We start from the raw sequence: 17,167 nt of genomic DNA, 5'->3' as shown, positions 1-17,167 counted from the left end.
CATGTTCATTCCAACACTTTTCAGCTAGAATGCTTCTCAGTTTGAGGCAGTTATTTGGCCTTAACTACATCATCCTCTTTTAACGACCCCCATAATCCCTTGCGGGGTGGAGTCTGGGCAACTGAATGGAGCTGAGTGTTTACTGGCCGGATGCCCTTCCGGTCGCCAATGCGGAGTTTTTTTTCAGCAGATATATTCTCAGTGTGCCCAGAGAGATAAATGTCTGCCTCTACTTAGAATCGAACTAGGCCTTAACTACATCATCCCCAATAATACTGTCTATGAGACATTTTGAAATATATCTTCAAAATAAATACATAATAATAATACCTCATTTAGCTCTTTTTGTAGATTGTCCTGCTGCTTTTCCAGAATAAGTATCTGAGTTTTCTTTATTTCCAGATCCTTGATGCATTGTGCGTAAGCTGACTGAAGCCTATTAAATATATATATATATATAAATTTCAAGCTCTTTACCCAAAGCATTTGTGTTGTCAGCAAAAATATTTAAATAAAATCAGAGAAGATATAGGAAATTGTCTCTCGGGAAAGATCTGATTATTTCCAGTTTTTGAGCAAGTCAGAGGATTTCTTTCCCCTCCTACAATAAATGTGATACATCCATTTTCTTCTCAAGGGCTCCCCCTCCCCCCCACGTATTCATATATCACAAGAATATACTTACAATAAAAAATACATTTTTGTAAGTATAAAATACAAGACCTGACCTTAGAAAAATGATTCCTAAAAGGCAGTATCAATTATATTGTACAATGTGCATTTTCTTCACTTATTTCCCTTTTTTTTAATGTACAGAATAAGTCTCTATACAATATTTATAGCTTGGGCAGTAATTATCTAATATTTTCATACAATCCAGCTATCTCTGATGATGCCTAATAAGAATGAAATCAGTCACACACTGCCTCCTGGTGGTCAATGTAACTAACCACCACACAGGATATATTGACTATAAAAATAGAGAATTTTCCTCCTCTTTCCAGAAAGGTGATAGTAGTGGAAATTATTTAAAGCAGTGGTCCCTAACTTTTTTTGGGTCTGTGGACCACCAGCGGCGCAGTGAGGGGGATGGGATGGTTGCGTACATGCACAATCTAATCCCATGCAGGAGCAAATAAAGCTTCACATGCTCACCCTCCATTTGCCTGGCCAAGTTCCCAATGCGGAACTGGATACCGGTCCATGGCCTTGAGGTTAGGGACCCTTGATGTAAAACATCAAACATGAAGTTGTGACACATTGTTACATTTGTATCTCTTCTGAGACTTTAAGGGAAAATGGACTGCATAAATCAGGGATCTGTTGTAGTCTGCCAGCAGCCTGCGGAGCTGGCAGCTGAGTCGGACAGTGAGGAGGCTGGGGAGGATAATGGGCCAGTCCTGGAGTCTGGGAAAGGCCTGGACGAGGGCTCTGTGTCGGAGGCAGAGATGGGGCCAGGGCCATCTGGGAGTGATGCATGGACACCGGAGCCCCCAGAGTCGGACATCAGAGAGGCAGAGGAACAGGAGGAGCCTGTTCCTAGTGCACACATGCACAGAGCTGCCAGAAGGCAAGAACAGCTAAAGCAAAAGGGACGACTCGGGAGTAAGGCCAGAAGATGATTGGACCCTCCCATAAGGCTTAAAAGAGAAACAAAGGCACTTGGGCCATTTTGCAGGAAAGCAACATTGCTAACTCTGTTTCTAGTTGGTGTCTCTTGTTTGTTTCTGACCTTCATGGGGCTTTGCCAAGTAAGGCCTTTGGCAGGGTGCCAAAGAAGATAAAGATTGGTGATTATCCCGAAGGACTTCTTCCGAAGGACTTGTTTTGCAACTAATTGGGACTCAGCTGGGAATGAACGTAATTCTCAGCTGTTAACAATAAAATAGGTTTATTTGGAACTAATTGTGTCTTGTAATGACTTAGTAAGCCTAGGTCACAACAGGATCACCAACCCCCAGTCTGTGGATCGGCTTCGATGCATGACATGCCAGAAACCGGACTGGCACAAACAAGAGAAGCCCCATCTTGCAGGATGCAGGCACCAATGAAACGCCCCCTTGGTCCACAGAAAAACCATGGAACCGGTCCCTGGTCCCGAAACGGTTGGGGGCCGCTGGTATAAACCATTCTAATTGACACTGAAAAAAATGCAATTTGCTTTTATTTGTATTCTGCATTTAAAATGTACACAACTAGAAAGCTGTGCATCCTTACTTAAAAGTAAGTGCCATTAAAGAGATAAGTCTCTACTGAATGAGTCTCTACTGAGACTTACTTCCCAGCTGGCCTGCAGAAGATCATGCCTCTAGTCTACTGCCATGTAGAAAGCATGGAACCAGTTTTTGAAGTATTGGTGTACAGTGGAACAATAACTGATGACCTCCTTTTACCGGTCCACAATAGAAAGCGTTCTCACTCATTGCATTATGGTGTGGTATGCCGGCTTGACAGCCACGGATACAGAGGGTGGTGAGCACAGCACAAAATAGTGTGGGTTGTCCCCCGATATCATTAGACAACATCACTGGGGCTCGCTGCCTTAGAAGAGTGAGGAAAATCCTCAGGGATGACTCACATCCTGGTCGGCACTTTTTTATTCTCCTGCCGTCAGGAAGGAGATATAGAAACATAGGCAGCCGCACAAATAGGCTGAAGAACAGTTTTTATCCGTGGACTGTCAGGCTTCTGAATGGAAAATAACCTTACAACAACATAGTACGATTGCGTTGTGGGGCCGGCGCAATGTACAATAAGTTCACATGGTGCAGCAGGATTGTGTGTTTGTTAGTAGGATTCACTGGGTTAGGGATTTCTCTTTTACTGTCTTTCACTGTGAGTTGTATTGGGTTGGGGGCAGGGGTGAAATGTAAAATTTGTTACTACCGGTTCTGTGGGCGTGGCTTGGTGGGGGGTAATGTGACTGGATGGGCGTGGCCAACTTTTTTTTTTTTTTTTAACTTTTCAAAGCATTTTTTCTAATGCTTTGAAAAGCCTCTGCTGATCAGGCAACTCAGCTGGGATCGTCAGAGAGGCTTTTTAAAAAATGCCTCTCTGCCGATCAGGCAACTCAACTGGGATCGTCAGAGACTTTTCAAAGCATTTTTTTTACCACCTCTTTGGCCAAGAGGCTGCAGAAAAAAATGCTTTGAAAAGCCTCTGACGATCCCAGCTGAGCCGCATGATCATCAGAGGCTTTTTTTAAAAAACTTTTAAAAGCATTTTTTCATTGGAAGAGGTTGTAGAAAAAATGCTTTTAAAAGTAAAAAAAAAAAAAGCCTTTGAAGATCGTGCGGCTCAGCTGGGCATGGTGGGAAGGAGGGGGCGCAGGGAGTTTTGCTACCGGTTCTCCGAACCACCTGCCGCCATCGCTACCGGATCAGGCGATCTGGTCCAAACCAGGAGCATTTCACCCCTGGTTGGGGGTGTGCACGAAGGGAGGCTCAGCCAATCTCGTTATACGCATGTTGTACTCTGACAATAAAGGTTTGCATTTGATTTGGATTTGAATTTGTTTCAATACTTACTTCACTTGATTTTCTTCTTTGTTTTTATACTCTTCGATTTTGGCCACTTCCTTTCGCAACTGCTGGCATTCCAGTTCCACCATAGTTAGGAGGTCTTCACGAGATTGCAGTTCATTCCTCACTTCCATAAGTCTGGCTTCCGTGTTCTAAATAAATCCAAAGAGCGCCCTCAATTCATTTGTTCACCGATAACTTGCCGTTTCGCGATTCTGTAACATTCAGAGCTCTCTTTTGCTTGGCCTTTAATGCCGATATTCCATGGAACCAAAGACTCTTGTTCATTTGGAAAGTAGGCTTTAGATTTTTTTTTTAATTGCCCCTATATAATTTTTGAGTTGCCAGGTTCTCTCTGCAGGAAGATCGCTTTGAAATAAAGCAAGGAAGCTGCAAGACGTTGTATATTCAGAAGGAAAATGGGCCCTTTTGTGGTATTTACGTCTAAGAAAGCTGGCCCAGATTCAATACACATTAAAAACTCCTGTCCCGATTACAACAATATGGTTAACATGAAGGATGTGCTATGCACAGGTGTCAGTCGTAATCCAAAACAGATGATGGGGCTGGATATTCTGAAAAGCACTTCAGAATCGTATTACATTCAATAACTCAATCACATATCGACCCACACAACAGACTGCATATATGTTTTGAACCAGTTTAATCACATGGCTTCCCTACAGGTACCTTATGAGCTGAGATTTGAAGAGGTGTGGAGAATAGTTGGAGGCAGAGATCTTTATTTCTTGCTCCCTCAGATATAATCTGCAAGATTTTCTGGTGAGTGGCAATGACTGGTAACAGAGGCAATGAGAACCGAATTGAAAATAGGGATTGCCAATTTCATGCTGGGGTCAAGTTTTTATTGACCCCAATATGTGTGGTGTCATTTTAATTCAGTTGGGAGACGTCCCTAGAAGAGGGAAGTCTGTAGAGATTCTCAGTCATCCAGGTCATGGTTATCCCAAACAGGTTTTTTTCTTTGAAGACGTTTTGCTTCTCATCCAAGAAGCTTCTTCAGCTCTGACAGGATAGTGGGGAATGGAAGGATTTATATTCCTTGCAGACAGCAAGGCAGAATATAAATCCTTTCATTCCCCACCATCCAGTCAGAGCTGAAGAAGCTTCTTGGATGAAAAGCGAAATGTCTTCAAAGAAAAAACAAGGAAGTCCAGTTGTCTCCTGAAAAAGCACCTTTAGAAGAGGGAAGCCACACATTTGGAACTCCTGTTTATTACCTATTCCTACACAATATTAACATTGTCACAACATGACATTGTAAACGTATATCAGCTTTATGTGTATTCTCTCTCTCTCCGTCTCTCACCCTCCCTTTCCCTCTCTTCCTCTCTCCTCCTTCTCTATCTCTCCTAATATCAAAAACTCATTAAAAACTCATATAAAATTGGGATATCCGGGCTTTGCTACACTCTGTCTATCTGTAGTATGAAATGAAAAAATGTCAATTCCTGAACTTTCTCTGGATTAAAAGTTGGATTGAAAGTTGGGCCTTTGCCTGGTTAGGTTTTGAATGTAGCGCCTCATGTCAGATACAGTGCATTCAGAAAGTATTCAGATCCCCTTCACTTCTGTCCATTTTGTTATGCTGCAGCCCAGATTCTACAGTTGTACAATCAAGGAGTAAAAAACATGTCAGCAAAGAAAAATGGGAGGCACCTGAGCTAAATTTCAAGCATTGTTGCAAAGGATCTGAATACTTATGCCATTGTGAAATTTCAGGGGTTCCCCCCCTTTTTAATAAATATACAGACATTTCTAAAATTCTGTTTTCACTTTGTCACTATGGAATACTGAGTGTAAATTAATGAGGTGAAAAAAATGAATTTCAACAACTGTAGAATCAGGCTGCAGCACAACAAAATCGATAAAAGTGAAGGGGGTCTCAATACTTTTTGAATGCACTTTAAATCACAATACTTCAGGTAACTTGCCAGCTGCAAAGAGACTTGCATTCTCATGAGTAATTACTTTCTACCACGTACATAAAGAGATACCCCAGTTCTTCCCAATTGTGGGAAGACGCCTCCTAGAAGAATGAAATATTTTGGGGAATATTAAAAGAGGCAGAATATTATATTTCCCTAAAGGAGAAATGGAGAAACAAGCTCTTAAAGACGGAAAGCAGACCCAGTCTTTCAGAATAGCCCCCAGTAGATATTTTGTGCCCATTAAGAAAGACTGGGCCAGCCTATCTACAAAACGAAAGATCTTCAGCTCCAGTGATGGGATTAAAATTTATGTTCTCCTCCACCCAAAATTCTAAGAACAGGACATGACCATTTAGGACAAGGGTGTTAAACTCAAGGCCTGGGGCCCGGATCTGGCCTGCGGGATACTTAGATCTGGCCCATGGCACCACCCTGGAAACAGCGAAGGACCAGCCCGCAGTGCTTCTGCCAACGAAAGCGGGCTCCCGAGCTCCGTTTTCGCTGGCAGACGGTTGCAGGAGGCCGTGGCAGCCAAAAACGGAGCTCGGGAGCCCCTTTTCGCTGGCAGAGCGCATAGGCCACCACAGGTGCCGACAGGAGTGACGTCAAGATGGCCATACCCACCCCAGCCACGCCCACCCCGGCCCCCCTGAGGACAACCCTGATGCAGCCCTCAATGAAATCGAATTTGCTACCCTTGATTTAGGATGTAATAATATTAATCCACTACCATTTAGCAGAAGACACAGAGCTCACTACATTGCACAATTTCCTAAGGGCATTTCAGACATTGGACACACACACACACACACACACACACACACACACTCCAGCAACATTTCAGGACCTGTATAAAAATCCTGGCACTCATCCAAGCTGGTTGGTCAGCTGCCCCAGAACCACAAACCCTGGTGGTTTTGTCCATCAATAAATGGACCTTCTTTCCAATCAGCTTCCAGCCTCCATTTTATTTCCAGCATCTTTCTCTCAGTTTGGAACTGAACCAGATGGATTTTCCTTCCAACATTTTATTCTGAGGTAGAAAATGTTGGTTCTTTGGAGGGAAAAAAAAATAACAACCCCTGAGGGTGAAGTTGTAAACTGAGGTCCTGGGGAAAGCATCGATTTAATATCCTTCTAAGCAGCCTCTAATTAAAATGTGGAACTTTCTAAGAATCCGAGAAATGTCCAGATCATTCAGAGGGAAACATCTGCTTTCCATTCAGAGAGAACATCTGTTTTCCAGAGAATTCCTGATTTGTGGAAAGAAACGAGATCTTTCTAAACGGAAAAGTTGCCTTAACTGGGTTATTAGGAAGAGAAGCTTCATCCCTTGAGGCTGGAATAAACTGTTGCAGCTGTCAAGGAGATGCTGTTAGCAACTTTGCCTCTATTGATTTAAAAAAGACAATCTCTCCCCACTTCCAGTAGGAACCAATAAAGTGAAATGATAATGTCCAGGTTTATGTCCCTAGTAAGTAGACATTCCTGGAAAAGCAGTAAAGCAGTAAAGCTCCCCCCCGCATGGGGGGGAGCGCAGGGATTTTTGCTACCGGTTCTCCGAACCACCCGCCGCCATCACTACCGGATAGGGCGATACGGTCCGAACTGAGAGCATTTCACCCCTGTTCTGTTGTATGTTGTATGTTGTATTTTTATGTACACTGAGAGCATATGCACCAAAGACAAATTCCTTGTGTTTCCAATCACACTTGGCCAATAAATTCTATTTCTATTTTATTTTATTCTGTTCTGTTCTATTCTATTCTATTCTATTCTATTCTATTCTATTCTATTCTATTCTATTCTATTCTATTCTATTCTATTCTATTCTATTCTATTCTATTCTATTCTATTCTAACTGACTGCTTAAATCAGAGATATTGCAACAGTAATGAGGAACAACATGTTGGATTAGGAGGGGGAAAATAACCACAACGCCACTTAGCTATAACTAGCGGCATTCCTCATCTGTTGACAGCTGTAAGTCTTTTATTTTCCATCACAGGAAAATATACATGATAGGATTTTTTTAAACTTTGCATTATAAACCCTCCTGGCTCCAAAGGAGCAATCTGCAGGATTTAAAATAGCGGATCAGATTCCTGGTCCCACCTGCTCACAGATTCTTCTTCTGAATTTTGGATAAAGTTTACTGTTTTCCCAAATCTTTCTTATTCCACAGGTAAGTCTTTGGGAAAGGGAAAACTGTTGCGTACAAGAGGCGACATTCATTCATTCATTCATTCATTCATTCATTCATTCATTCATTCATTCATTCATTCATAGCTTGATTATTGACAACTTTTATTGATCTACCTATGCAATCCAAGAGATTCTAAACTCCTTTTCTTTGGGGAAAGCTGGTTACATCCATAGTACATAGCTGTGACCATTTATATGTCCAATCAGCATTCATGTGCTCACAACTCTTTCTAGATTGGCAGCAGCACCAGTGGTGAAATGTAAAATTTGTTACTACCGGTTCTGTGGGCATGGCTTGGTGGTGGTGGTGGATAATGTGACTGAGTGGGCATGGCCAACTTTTTTTTTTACTTTTAAAACCATTTTTTTCTACAACCTCTTCGGCCGAAGAGGTTGTAAAAAAAATGCTTTTAAAAGCCTCTGATGATACCAGCTGAGTTGCCTGATGGTCAGAGGCTTTTTTTTCTTTAAAAAACATTTTTTTCTACAACCTCTTTGGCCAAAGAGGTTGTTAAAAAAAATGCTTTTGAAAATTAAAAAAAAAAGCCTCTGATGATTGCGTGGCTCAGCTGGGCATGGCGGGTTGGGGTGGGGAGGGATTTTTGCTACCAGTTCTCCGAACCACCCGCCGCCCTTGCTACCGGATCGAGTGATCCGGTCCGAACCGGGAGTATTTCACCCCTGAGCAGCACCCAGTATCATTCCCATAAAACATTACAAAACCACTGTTTAGAAACAACAATGAGCAAATAGCTTGGTCTTTACCTGGCATTTTCTTTGGTACATTTTTACTTCCTGTTGGAGCTTTAAATTTTCCTCTTGTAGTTTGTTTCTGCTCACTGCTATTTCACTCACGGTTGATTCAAGTTTTTCCATAAAGAATTCGTTCCTATCAGCGGGCTCGGTGAAAGCACTGTTCTGGACCCCAAGCTGCTCGTTTCTGTACTGGCTGCAAGTATCCCTATCATTTTGCTTCAGCTTTTGACAGTGTACTTGGATTTTACAATTTTGAGCTTGTTTCTGAAAAAACAAAAAACAAAAAACAAGAAAACAGTTGCATGAAATTCATTGCTTTGGGAAGAACGGTATTTCTCTTCTACACCGAAATTTATGCCGCTATAGAAAGCTGGCACTTGAGAACTGTAACTCTATTTATTTAAAGCAAATTTCAGTTAGGAGATTTATAGGCGATATCCTTGTATACCAATCATTTCTCAGTCCTGGACTAGCCCAAACTTCTAACAGAGCAAATTTATCCTTGTATGCCCAATGATCTCCAGAAATGAGACCACATGGGGGGGGGGAACCCTTCAGTTATGATGAATACATCAACAACTAATTCTCCACCAAGTGAGGAAGAAATGCAGATTTAATGCAGAGTATAATGCTGCCATCTTTGACTTATGACTTAGAAGCAACACCTGGTTTGTTGGAAGTCACTGGCTGAGGATGGTTGTACTGCTTTATTAGTGTGCTCAGTGTAGTCTCAGTTCTAAAAAACTTGCACTCTGAACAAAGGAATGTAGAAACATCTCCCCTCCTCCCTTATCTGAACGAGTTATAAGGACATTCGTGAGTGTAAAAACCATTTGAAGTGATTGAGATACAGTTCTTGCTATTAAAAATGTAATTTGTCTGCTTGTGTGTGTGTGTGTGTGTGTGTGTGTATACACAGAGTTTTCCCGAAAATAAGACCCTGTCTTATATTTTTTTGAACCCTGAAATAAGTGTTTGGCCTTATTGCCATACGCTCAAAAGCCTGATTGGGCTTATTATCCGGACTATAAGACGCACCTACCTTTTTTGGAGAGGAAAACAAGAAAAAAAAATCTGTCTCTGATTCTGCCTCCCAGCAATTTGCCTCCTTGCAGCAAGCAGCCTGTTTCAGTTTCATTTTCAGCACATCCTTATTAGCACAAGAAAAAAAAATTGCCTCCCAGCAATTTGCCTCCTTGCAGCAAACAGCCCGTTTCAGCTTCAGCTTTAGCACAGTCTGATTAGCACAAGCAGCTGATTGTCGGTTGGATCGGCCTCCCGAAGAGCAGCTGTTTCACGCTGTAGGGATTGCCATAGCCTATTGCCACCTCCGTGCGTCCTATTCTCTGGGGGGCTGGCAGATGGGCGGGGCTATATTCAGTGTATAAGATGCACCCAAATTTTCACCTTCTTTTATGGGGGAAAAAGTGCATCTTATACTCCAAAAAATATGATATGTATGTATGTGTGTGTGCGTGTGTGTGTGTGTGTGTGTGTGTGTGTGTTTCCTGGAATGTTTAAATGTGACGAACCTCATTTGCAAAGATATCTACGTATTCATTTTTATGGCTTAGAAAATGTAGGTGAGTATATATATTCTGTTAAGTATTTATCTAGGCTTCACAGTTCATTTAATTCCAATTCCTCTTAGAGAAGAAGCAAAGAATGGTACCTGGAACAGATTGCATTTCTCAGACAATAATTTTCGCTGAGCATCTAAAGAAACCAAATGATTTTGATACAGCGTTTCCTGCTTATCCCACTCTCTTGATTTTGCTCTAAATTCCTGAAAGAGAAAAGCGGCAGACCAAAAAAATAAATTTAAAAAATGATGATTGAATATCTACTTTCTCTTTATATTTCTTGAAAACGAACAACCGGTGCAACCTTCAATATCAAGAGCCTTTTGCACTTAAATGTTCTTCTATAATACATCATTATTAGCAATTTAGATAGTCCTTGGCTAGGTGCAAAACACATTATCCGCCATTCATTACACTTAGCACTTGCTGTTAAGTGTTCGAAATGCTTGGCCTACAAACAGGCATTCTCACATAGAACTGTGCTTCCTTCTCCACCAGCCCTTCAAATAACAAAGGACTTTATCGGGTTAGAATACAGGTATGGTTAGAAGAAATGTTGCACCAACGTATAGAGTTAAAACCAGAGGCATTTTTATTGGGTATATTGCCGGAGAAATATAGCAAAGAAGATACATATTTGATTATTCATATAATAACAGTGGCGAGAATTGTATTTGCACAAAAGTGGAAGACAGAAAAAATCCCATCAGAAGGAGAGGTAATGAAGAAGATTTTAGAATATGCAGAAATGAAAAGGTTAACATTGAGAATAAAAGATAAAGAGGAATCAGTGTATTTCAAAACATGGGGACAATTTTATGTATGGTTAGAAAAGAAATCTGAATAAAAGATTATAGAGAAATAAATCAGATAAGGTATAAGTAAATGAGAGAGAAGACAAAAAAGAAATAGAAACCAAGAAGACACCTGTGTAAATGGAAAAGGGGAAAGGGGGGGTGGAGAAAGAAAATATTATATAAATGTACATTCATGATATGTGTGAATTTAGTCAAATGAAAAAGTAATTGAAAAGAAAGTAAAAATCGGGATTGCTTGAATACCACTTTGGAAAATACTAAATTGAAAATGAATACAACAATAGAGAGAGAATGGAGAGGATAGAGGAGAGAAGAGAGGAAGGAGAGAAAGGGAAAGAAGAAAGGGAAAAGGAGAGGAAAAAAGAGAGGGGAAATAAGAGTAGGAGAGAAGGTTAGCAGGGAAGAAGAAGGGAGGTGTGGGGGAAAGGAAGGGGAAGTAGAAAAGGAGAAGGAGAGGAGGAAAGAAGAAAGTAGAAGAGTAGATGGAAGAAGGGAGGGAAAGGAAAGAGAGGAGAGGGAGAAGAAGGATTGTTGTAAAATAAGGTAGATGAAATGGTAGAAAAGCAACCCCGAATATACTTAAATTGTTTAGGATGAAAATTGTATTAGTATGAAAGCTAAAAGAAAATACGTATGTTAGATAAGAAACTGTACATTTAAGATATGTTTATGAAGAAAAAAAATAAAACTTAAAAAAAAAAATAACAAAGGGCTTGCCCTTGTTTGTATACATCAGCCCAAAGCAATGAAGTTAGGCTGCAATTCCTCTAGTTGTGATTCATTTGTTGGATCCCACAGAGGAGCAGAGTTTGGTTGTGATGCCGTTATGAATGCACTCTTGCGTATATTAAAAAATATTGTCATATTGGATTTATGGGTCCCCCGCTTGGAAAGCTATTCAGAGCATTAGGCTACGATAGGCAGGCAATCGATCCCCAAATGGTAGTAGGTGGGAATGGGGCTTGCTTAGGGTAGACAATGGGCCTTTTCTTTGGAATTATCCATGCCAGCATTGAAGTCAGAGGTGGCATGAGCAATTTTATTCTTGAAGGGGGCTTGCAAACCTGTCACAGCAGGGCTTTGATGGTTTCATCACATCCCTGCTAGGTTTCATCTTCATAATCTATTTGAGTCCAGGAATAGCTCTGTGGGATGAATACTTGAGGATGCCCTGTCCCAACTGGACCTGAGCATGTATTTTCACTTGTGCTTGCTCGTATGCAATATGAAATTTGGGTCACTCGTTACTCACCTATTCTTTTGTCTGTTTTATAGCCTTGGCACCCTTACCGAATAAGGATCTGCAAACAATTGCATTGATAGATCCTCCATTTTATCACGCTATAGTGTGTGTGTTGGACTATACCAGAATAGAATAGAATAGAATAGAATAGAATAGAATAGAATAGAATAGAATAGAATAGAATAGAATGGGATGGGATGGGATGGGATGGGATGGGATGGGATGGGATGGGATGGGATGGGATGGGATGGGATGGGAATGGAATAGGAATAGGAATAGGAATAGGAATAGGAGTAGAGTAGAGTAGAGTAGAGTAGAGTAGAGTAGAGTAGAGTAGAGTAGAATAGAATAGAATAGAATAGAATAGAATAGAATAGAATAGAATAGAATATGCTGGAAGGGACCTTGGAAGTCTTCTAATGCTCAAGCAGAAGAACCTATACCATTTCAGATAAGTGACTGTCTAGTCTCTTCTTTAAAATATCCAGCAATGAAGCACCCACGATTTCTGAAGTCAAGCTGTTCCACTGGTTAATTGTCATCACTGTTAGGACATTTCTCCTTAATTCCAGGTTGCTTCTCTCTTTGATTAGTTTCCATCCATTGTTTCTTGCCCTGCCGTCTGGTGCTTTGTGGAATAATTTGACCCCCTCTTCTTTGTGGCAACCCCTCAAATACTGGAATATTGCTATCATGTCACCCCTAATTCTACTTTTCTTTAGACTAGCCAAACCCAAATCCTGCAGCCATTCTTCATACGTTTTAGTCTCCTGGCCTTTGATCATCTTAGTTGTTCTTCTCTGAACTATCAATCAATCATTACATATGAGCATCCACAGTTCTTCTCACCCAAGGACACCTTTTTAAATCCAACATCCTAGTGAAGGAGATACGAATCTAAACTTCAGGAAGAAGAAGAAGACGACTAGTCGTGTCAGTAGAATCAGGAAGAAGTTCTAAATTCTAGACCTCCAGATTTGCCCTGAGTGGAAAACACCAGGATTATGAGCCACAGTGGCACAATGGTTAGAGTCCAGTACTGCAGGCTACTTTTGCTGACTGCCGGTTGACTGCAATTTGGCAGTTCGAATCTCACCAAACTCAAGGTTGTCTTCCATCCTTCTGAGGTCAGTAAAATGAGGACCCAGATTGTTCTGTAAACCACTTAGAGAGGGCTGTAAAGCACTGTAAAGCGGCATATAAGTCTAATTGCTATTGCTACCAGTTTGTTGAGAGAGTGACACAGAGAGCCACGGATGGTTGACATACCCGTCAAATGGAGTTCAAAAGGCATCTCCAATGATCAATTCCTACAATACATTTGTTTTGAGATTTTGAACACCATTCCAGAAATTACCATACCCACATCTAGCAGGGATGACGATGGGCAGGGGGATGATGATGATGATGATGTTATCCATCCAGTCATCTCTGATTTTTGGCGATTCTCTGGGCCAGGTCTCTCCACATCTTCCAATCTTGCGCTACTTCTTTGTTCTAAGCTCTGGCTAGTGTCAGCTTTGATGGTGTCCAGCCACGGTGTTCTTTGGCAGCCTGGTTTTCTTTTACCGCTAACTCTTCCAAACACAATTGCTTTCTCCAATGAATTCCCCCGCATGACATGGCCAAAATAAGTGAGGGGCAGTTTTGTGATTATTTTTTTCTTCTTCCAGTGACATGTCTGGTGTTATGCGCTCCAGTTACTTGGTTGCTGGTCACCTTTGCTGTCCAAGGAACATGCAGAAGCCTTCTCTAGTCTCACAGCTCAAATAAGTTGATGACTATATAATAGAATCATTTATCTCTCTGGTCCGAAGACAAGTAGACTCAAAACCCACCCTTGAATGGGTTTTTCTATCATTCTTTTCTGCACTAAAGTTCTGCCGTCTTGCACTTTTTCGCTGGCTTCCTCAGAAGCCTGTAAACAGCTCTTCCCCGCTTTGCTTTCAAGCTAAGAACAAATGCAAAAGCTATTCTTTCATCCTTCCCCCGGAATAAAAGACAAGGCTGCCTTTGAAAAGGGCATTTTCTTCAGCTCTTTCTGCCATGGAGAAGAGAAATGCCATGTACCCTCTTCTGAAATCATTGTCTTTTGAAGTAGCTCTGGGGAAACGTGTAAATTTTGCATTGGCAAAATGCAGATTCTGTGACACAAGGACGGCTCCAAGCAGTAGACCCAGCAGCAAATTAGCAATTAAACACTACTGGATGAAGAAGCTCGGTTGAGCAATACTCATCAATGTCTCCCTGTCCTTAGAATCCAGTGATAGAATCTCTCCTGCCAAACTGTAGATACCCAAATAATGTATCAAGGAATCTTTTATATACTCGGGGCCAGTGGTGAAATCCAATTTTTTTTACTACCGCTTCTGTGGGCGTGGCTTGGTGGCTGTTTCCGCTACCGGCTCTCCAGAACATGTCAGAACCTGCTGGATTTCACCCCTGTTCGGGGCATATAAATTTGAAGGGGTCCTTGGTGCTCTTTGAGCTTGGTTACTTTCTTGCAGATGTTTCATTATCCAAAGTAGGTAGCATCCTCAGTGCTAGTAAGGAATTTCTAGTAAGAAGCGGGAGCAAACCCCACTCCTTACTAGCACTGATGATGTTACTAGTTTGGGTAATGAAACATCTGCAAGAAAACAAGCAAGCTCAGAGAGCACCAAGAACCCCTCATGTCAAATCTGTTGTTCCCAACTTAAGCTGGCAGCTGAGAGGTCTCCTTTCCCTTTCCCAAAACTCAAATACTTTGGCCACCTAATGAGAAGGAAGGACTCACTGGAGAAGAGCCTAATGCTGGGAAAGATGGAGGGCAAAAGAAGAACGGGACGGCAGAGAACGAGGTGGCTGGATGGAGTCCCTGAAGCAGTTGGTGTGAGCTTAAATGGACTCCGGGGGATGGTAGAGGACACGAAGGCCTGAAGGAACGTTGTCCATGGGGTCGCAATGGGCCGGACACAACTTCACAACTAACAACGACAAAAATAAGTCCCTGTCCTTGTCATATTTTGATGTGCTTTTAAGTTATCGGACAGGATCACAGGTGTCCAGCAGATGATACAATCATGTGCTTCATTATATCATTGTCCAAATGATGTCACGGTACACCTGATGTCAGGTGTCTCTCTTGTTCTACTCCATCCTGTGGCTTGCCCATGAAAGAGGAAATCAGAACAGGTGGGAGAGGCAGGCCTTCCTATGCCTGTGTCAAATTCCTGGGACACAAATCAGCTGCTTATCCAGGGGTGAAATCCTACCAGTTCGGACCGGCTATGGATTATTGGCATCAGTTCGCCGAACTGGTAGTAATCACCACTCATTGGCCCCACCCAAGCCTGGCCGGTCGCCGCTCACCTCTTCCAGCCGCTCGATATTCCACAGAATTCAATGTTAAATGCAGCAGAGAGAATGCTAACTTTTCTCCCTCCATTCAGAACAGAGCTGCTGCAGCCTGTCCCTTTTAAGGTAGCCCTCAGGAGGGAGGGGGACGGGGGGGGGAGCAGCTGGAATGGAGCCATTTTCGTGAAAGGCAGGAAAATAGGGAAGGGGATTTTCCTGCCTGTCATCCATTCCTCAATCTCAGCACAGACTGAGGGAAGGATGGATGGTATGCAGGAATATTCCCCTCCCCATTTTCCTGCATTCGCGACAAGGAGTGGCTGGGAGGGGAGGGGCCAGTGAGGAGCCCCTCGATGTGAGTGATGTCGAGTTGGCCACATCCACCCAGTCACATGACCTCCCCCCAACATGCCACGCGCACAGAACCGGAAGGGGAATTTTTAAAATTTCACCACTGTGCTTATCCTTCTGGTTTTGAAAGCCAAATCTGGCTCTAGGTTCTGCCTCAGTTTACCTTCCCAATAAGCAACTGAGTCGGAAGATCATTTAAAAGCAGTTTATTAGGGTACCCTGATAAAGTGGAGTCTCTCTATGTAAAAAGAAGAGAGACCCTCGAACCCCATGTTTCCCTCCTTTTTATAGTTAACACAACAAAGAAAATGCAAGAGAAAAGTTGTTTCGACAGAATAAAAGTAACCTCCCCTTTGCATAGGAAATCAATTACATATAATCACGCATGTTACATATTTGCATCCCATAATATCACACATGTTCATTAAAATGAGGTCTGACATCAGAAGGGGCGTAATTGTAAACCTTGAAACCAGCTGTGAAATCCACTTACTTTCACTACCGGTTTAGGAATGGGAGCACACAGGAGTGTGTGACTGCTACACACACACGCGCCTCTTCTGCGCATGCGCAAATGGTTAAAAAAGGGACTTAATCAGGGGTGGGTTCTAAAATATTTTACTACTGGTTCTGTGGGTGTGGCTTATTTTGTGGGCGTGGTTTGATGGTCATGTGACAATTCTTTAGGATTTAGTAGAGGTACTGGTCTACCAGGCTTTTAACTGCTTGCAGAGCTGTACCGGTCTACCCATTTGTTCTTGGAGTATCCTGGTCTAACCATTTGTTTTTCGAGGGTCTCAGTCTACCCATTTGTTTTTGGAGGCACCGATCTACCACCACACTGCCTTTTAACACTGATCAGCTGTAGGGCGGCCCTTTGAAGCCCCGCGGCAAGAGTTTAAACAGTTTTTTTCCTTCTAGCCATCGGGAGGCAGCGAATAGATTGGGGGCGGGGCCAAATAAAAGGTAAGAATAACGCGGGCGGGGCGGGAGGGTCCAGCTCCCGAACAAAGAGAACCGGTTCGGTGTTGTCATATCGTCACCGCTACTGGCTCAGCCGAACCGGGCTGAACCGGGAGGAACCCACCACTGGACGTAATGACATCCTCTATCGCCAGCGCTACTGGTTCAGCAAACCGGATAGAACCGGGAGGGATTTCACCGCTGCTTGAAACCTTGAAGAAGGTTGTTTAGAGTTCACAAAGAGATAAGCCAGACCCCAGGTTGTACTAACTAACTTTTCTTATCTGGAGCGAGTCTAATTTATCAGTTTAGGAACTTTAAAAGCTAATAAATCTGAACATCATTTTAAAAGCAAGAAAATAAATCAAATTAAAATACAAAGTAACTATGTTAGTTAACAAATTACAAAACCCATGTCATTTGCCCCTCAGTTTGCCAT

At 42.2% G+C, this 17,167-nt stretch overlaps 1 protein-coding gene across 1 annotated transcript in view; it reads right to left on the bottom strand.

Moving 5' to 3' along the window:
* The window catches only part of DEUP1 (deuterosome assembly protein 1), a 75,832-nt gene that overhangs the window by 38,472 nt on the left and 20,193 nt on the right, over positions 1-17,167 (bottom strand). The window contains exons 6-9 of the mRNA XM_034408566.2: positions 10,107-10,220; positions 8,444-8,698; positions 3,528-3,673; positions 331-436 (exon numbers count right to left, since the gene is read on the bottom strand). Of these exons, the coding sequence (XP_034264457.2) occupies positions 331-436; positions 3,528-3,673; positions 8,444-8,698; positions 10,107-10,220 (621 nt within the window). The remainder of the gene's footprint in view (positions 1-330; positions 437-3,527; positions 3,674-8,443; positions 8,699-10,106; positions 10,221-17,167) is intronic.

The sequence above is a fragment of the Pantherophis guttatus genome, chromosome 5 (assembly GCF_059756535.1).
Source record: "Pantherophis guttatus breed Tessera chromosome 5, ASM5975653v1, whole genome shotgun sequence".
NCBI classification, from domain to species: Eukaryota; Metazoa; Chordata; class Lepidosauria; order Squamata; family Colubridae; genus Pantherophis; species Pantherophis guttatus.
The sequence above is the reverse complement of the archived record's forward strand: the minus strand, read 5'-3'. Positions and strand labels throughout refer to the sequence as shown.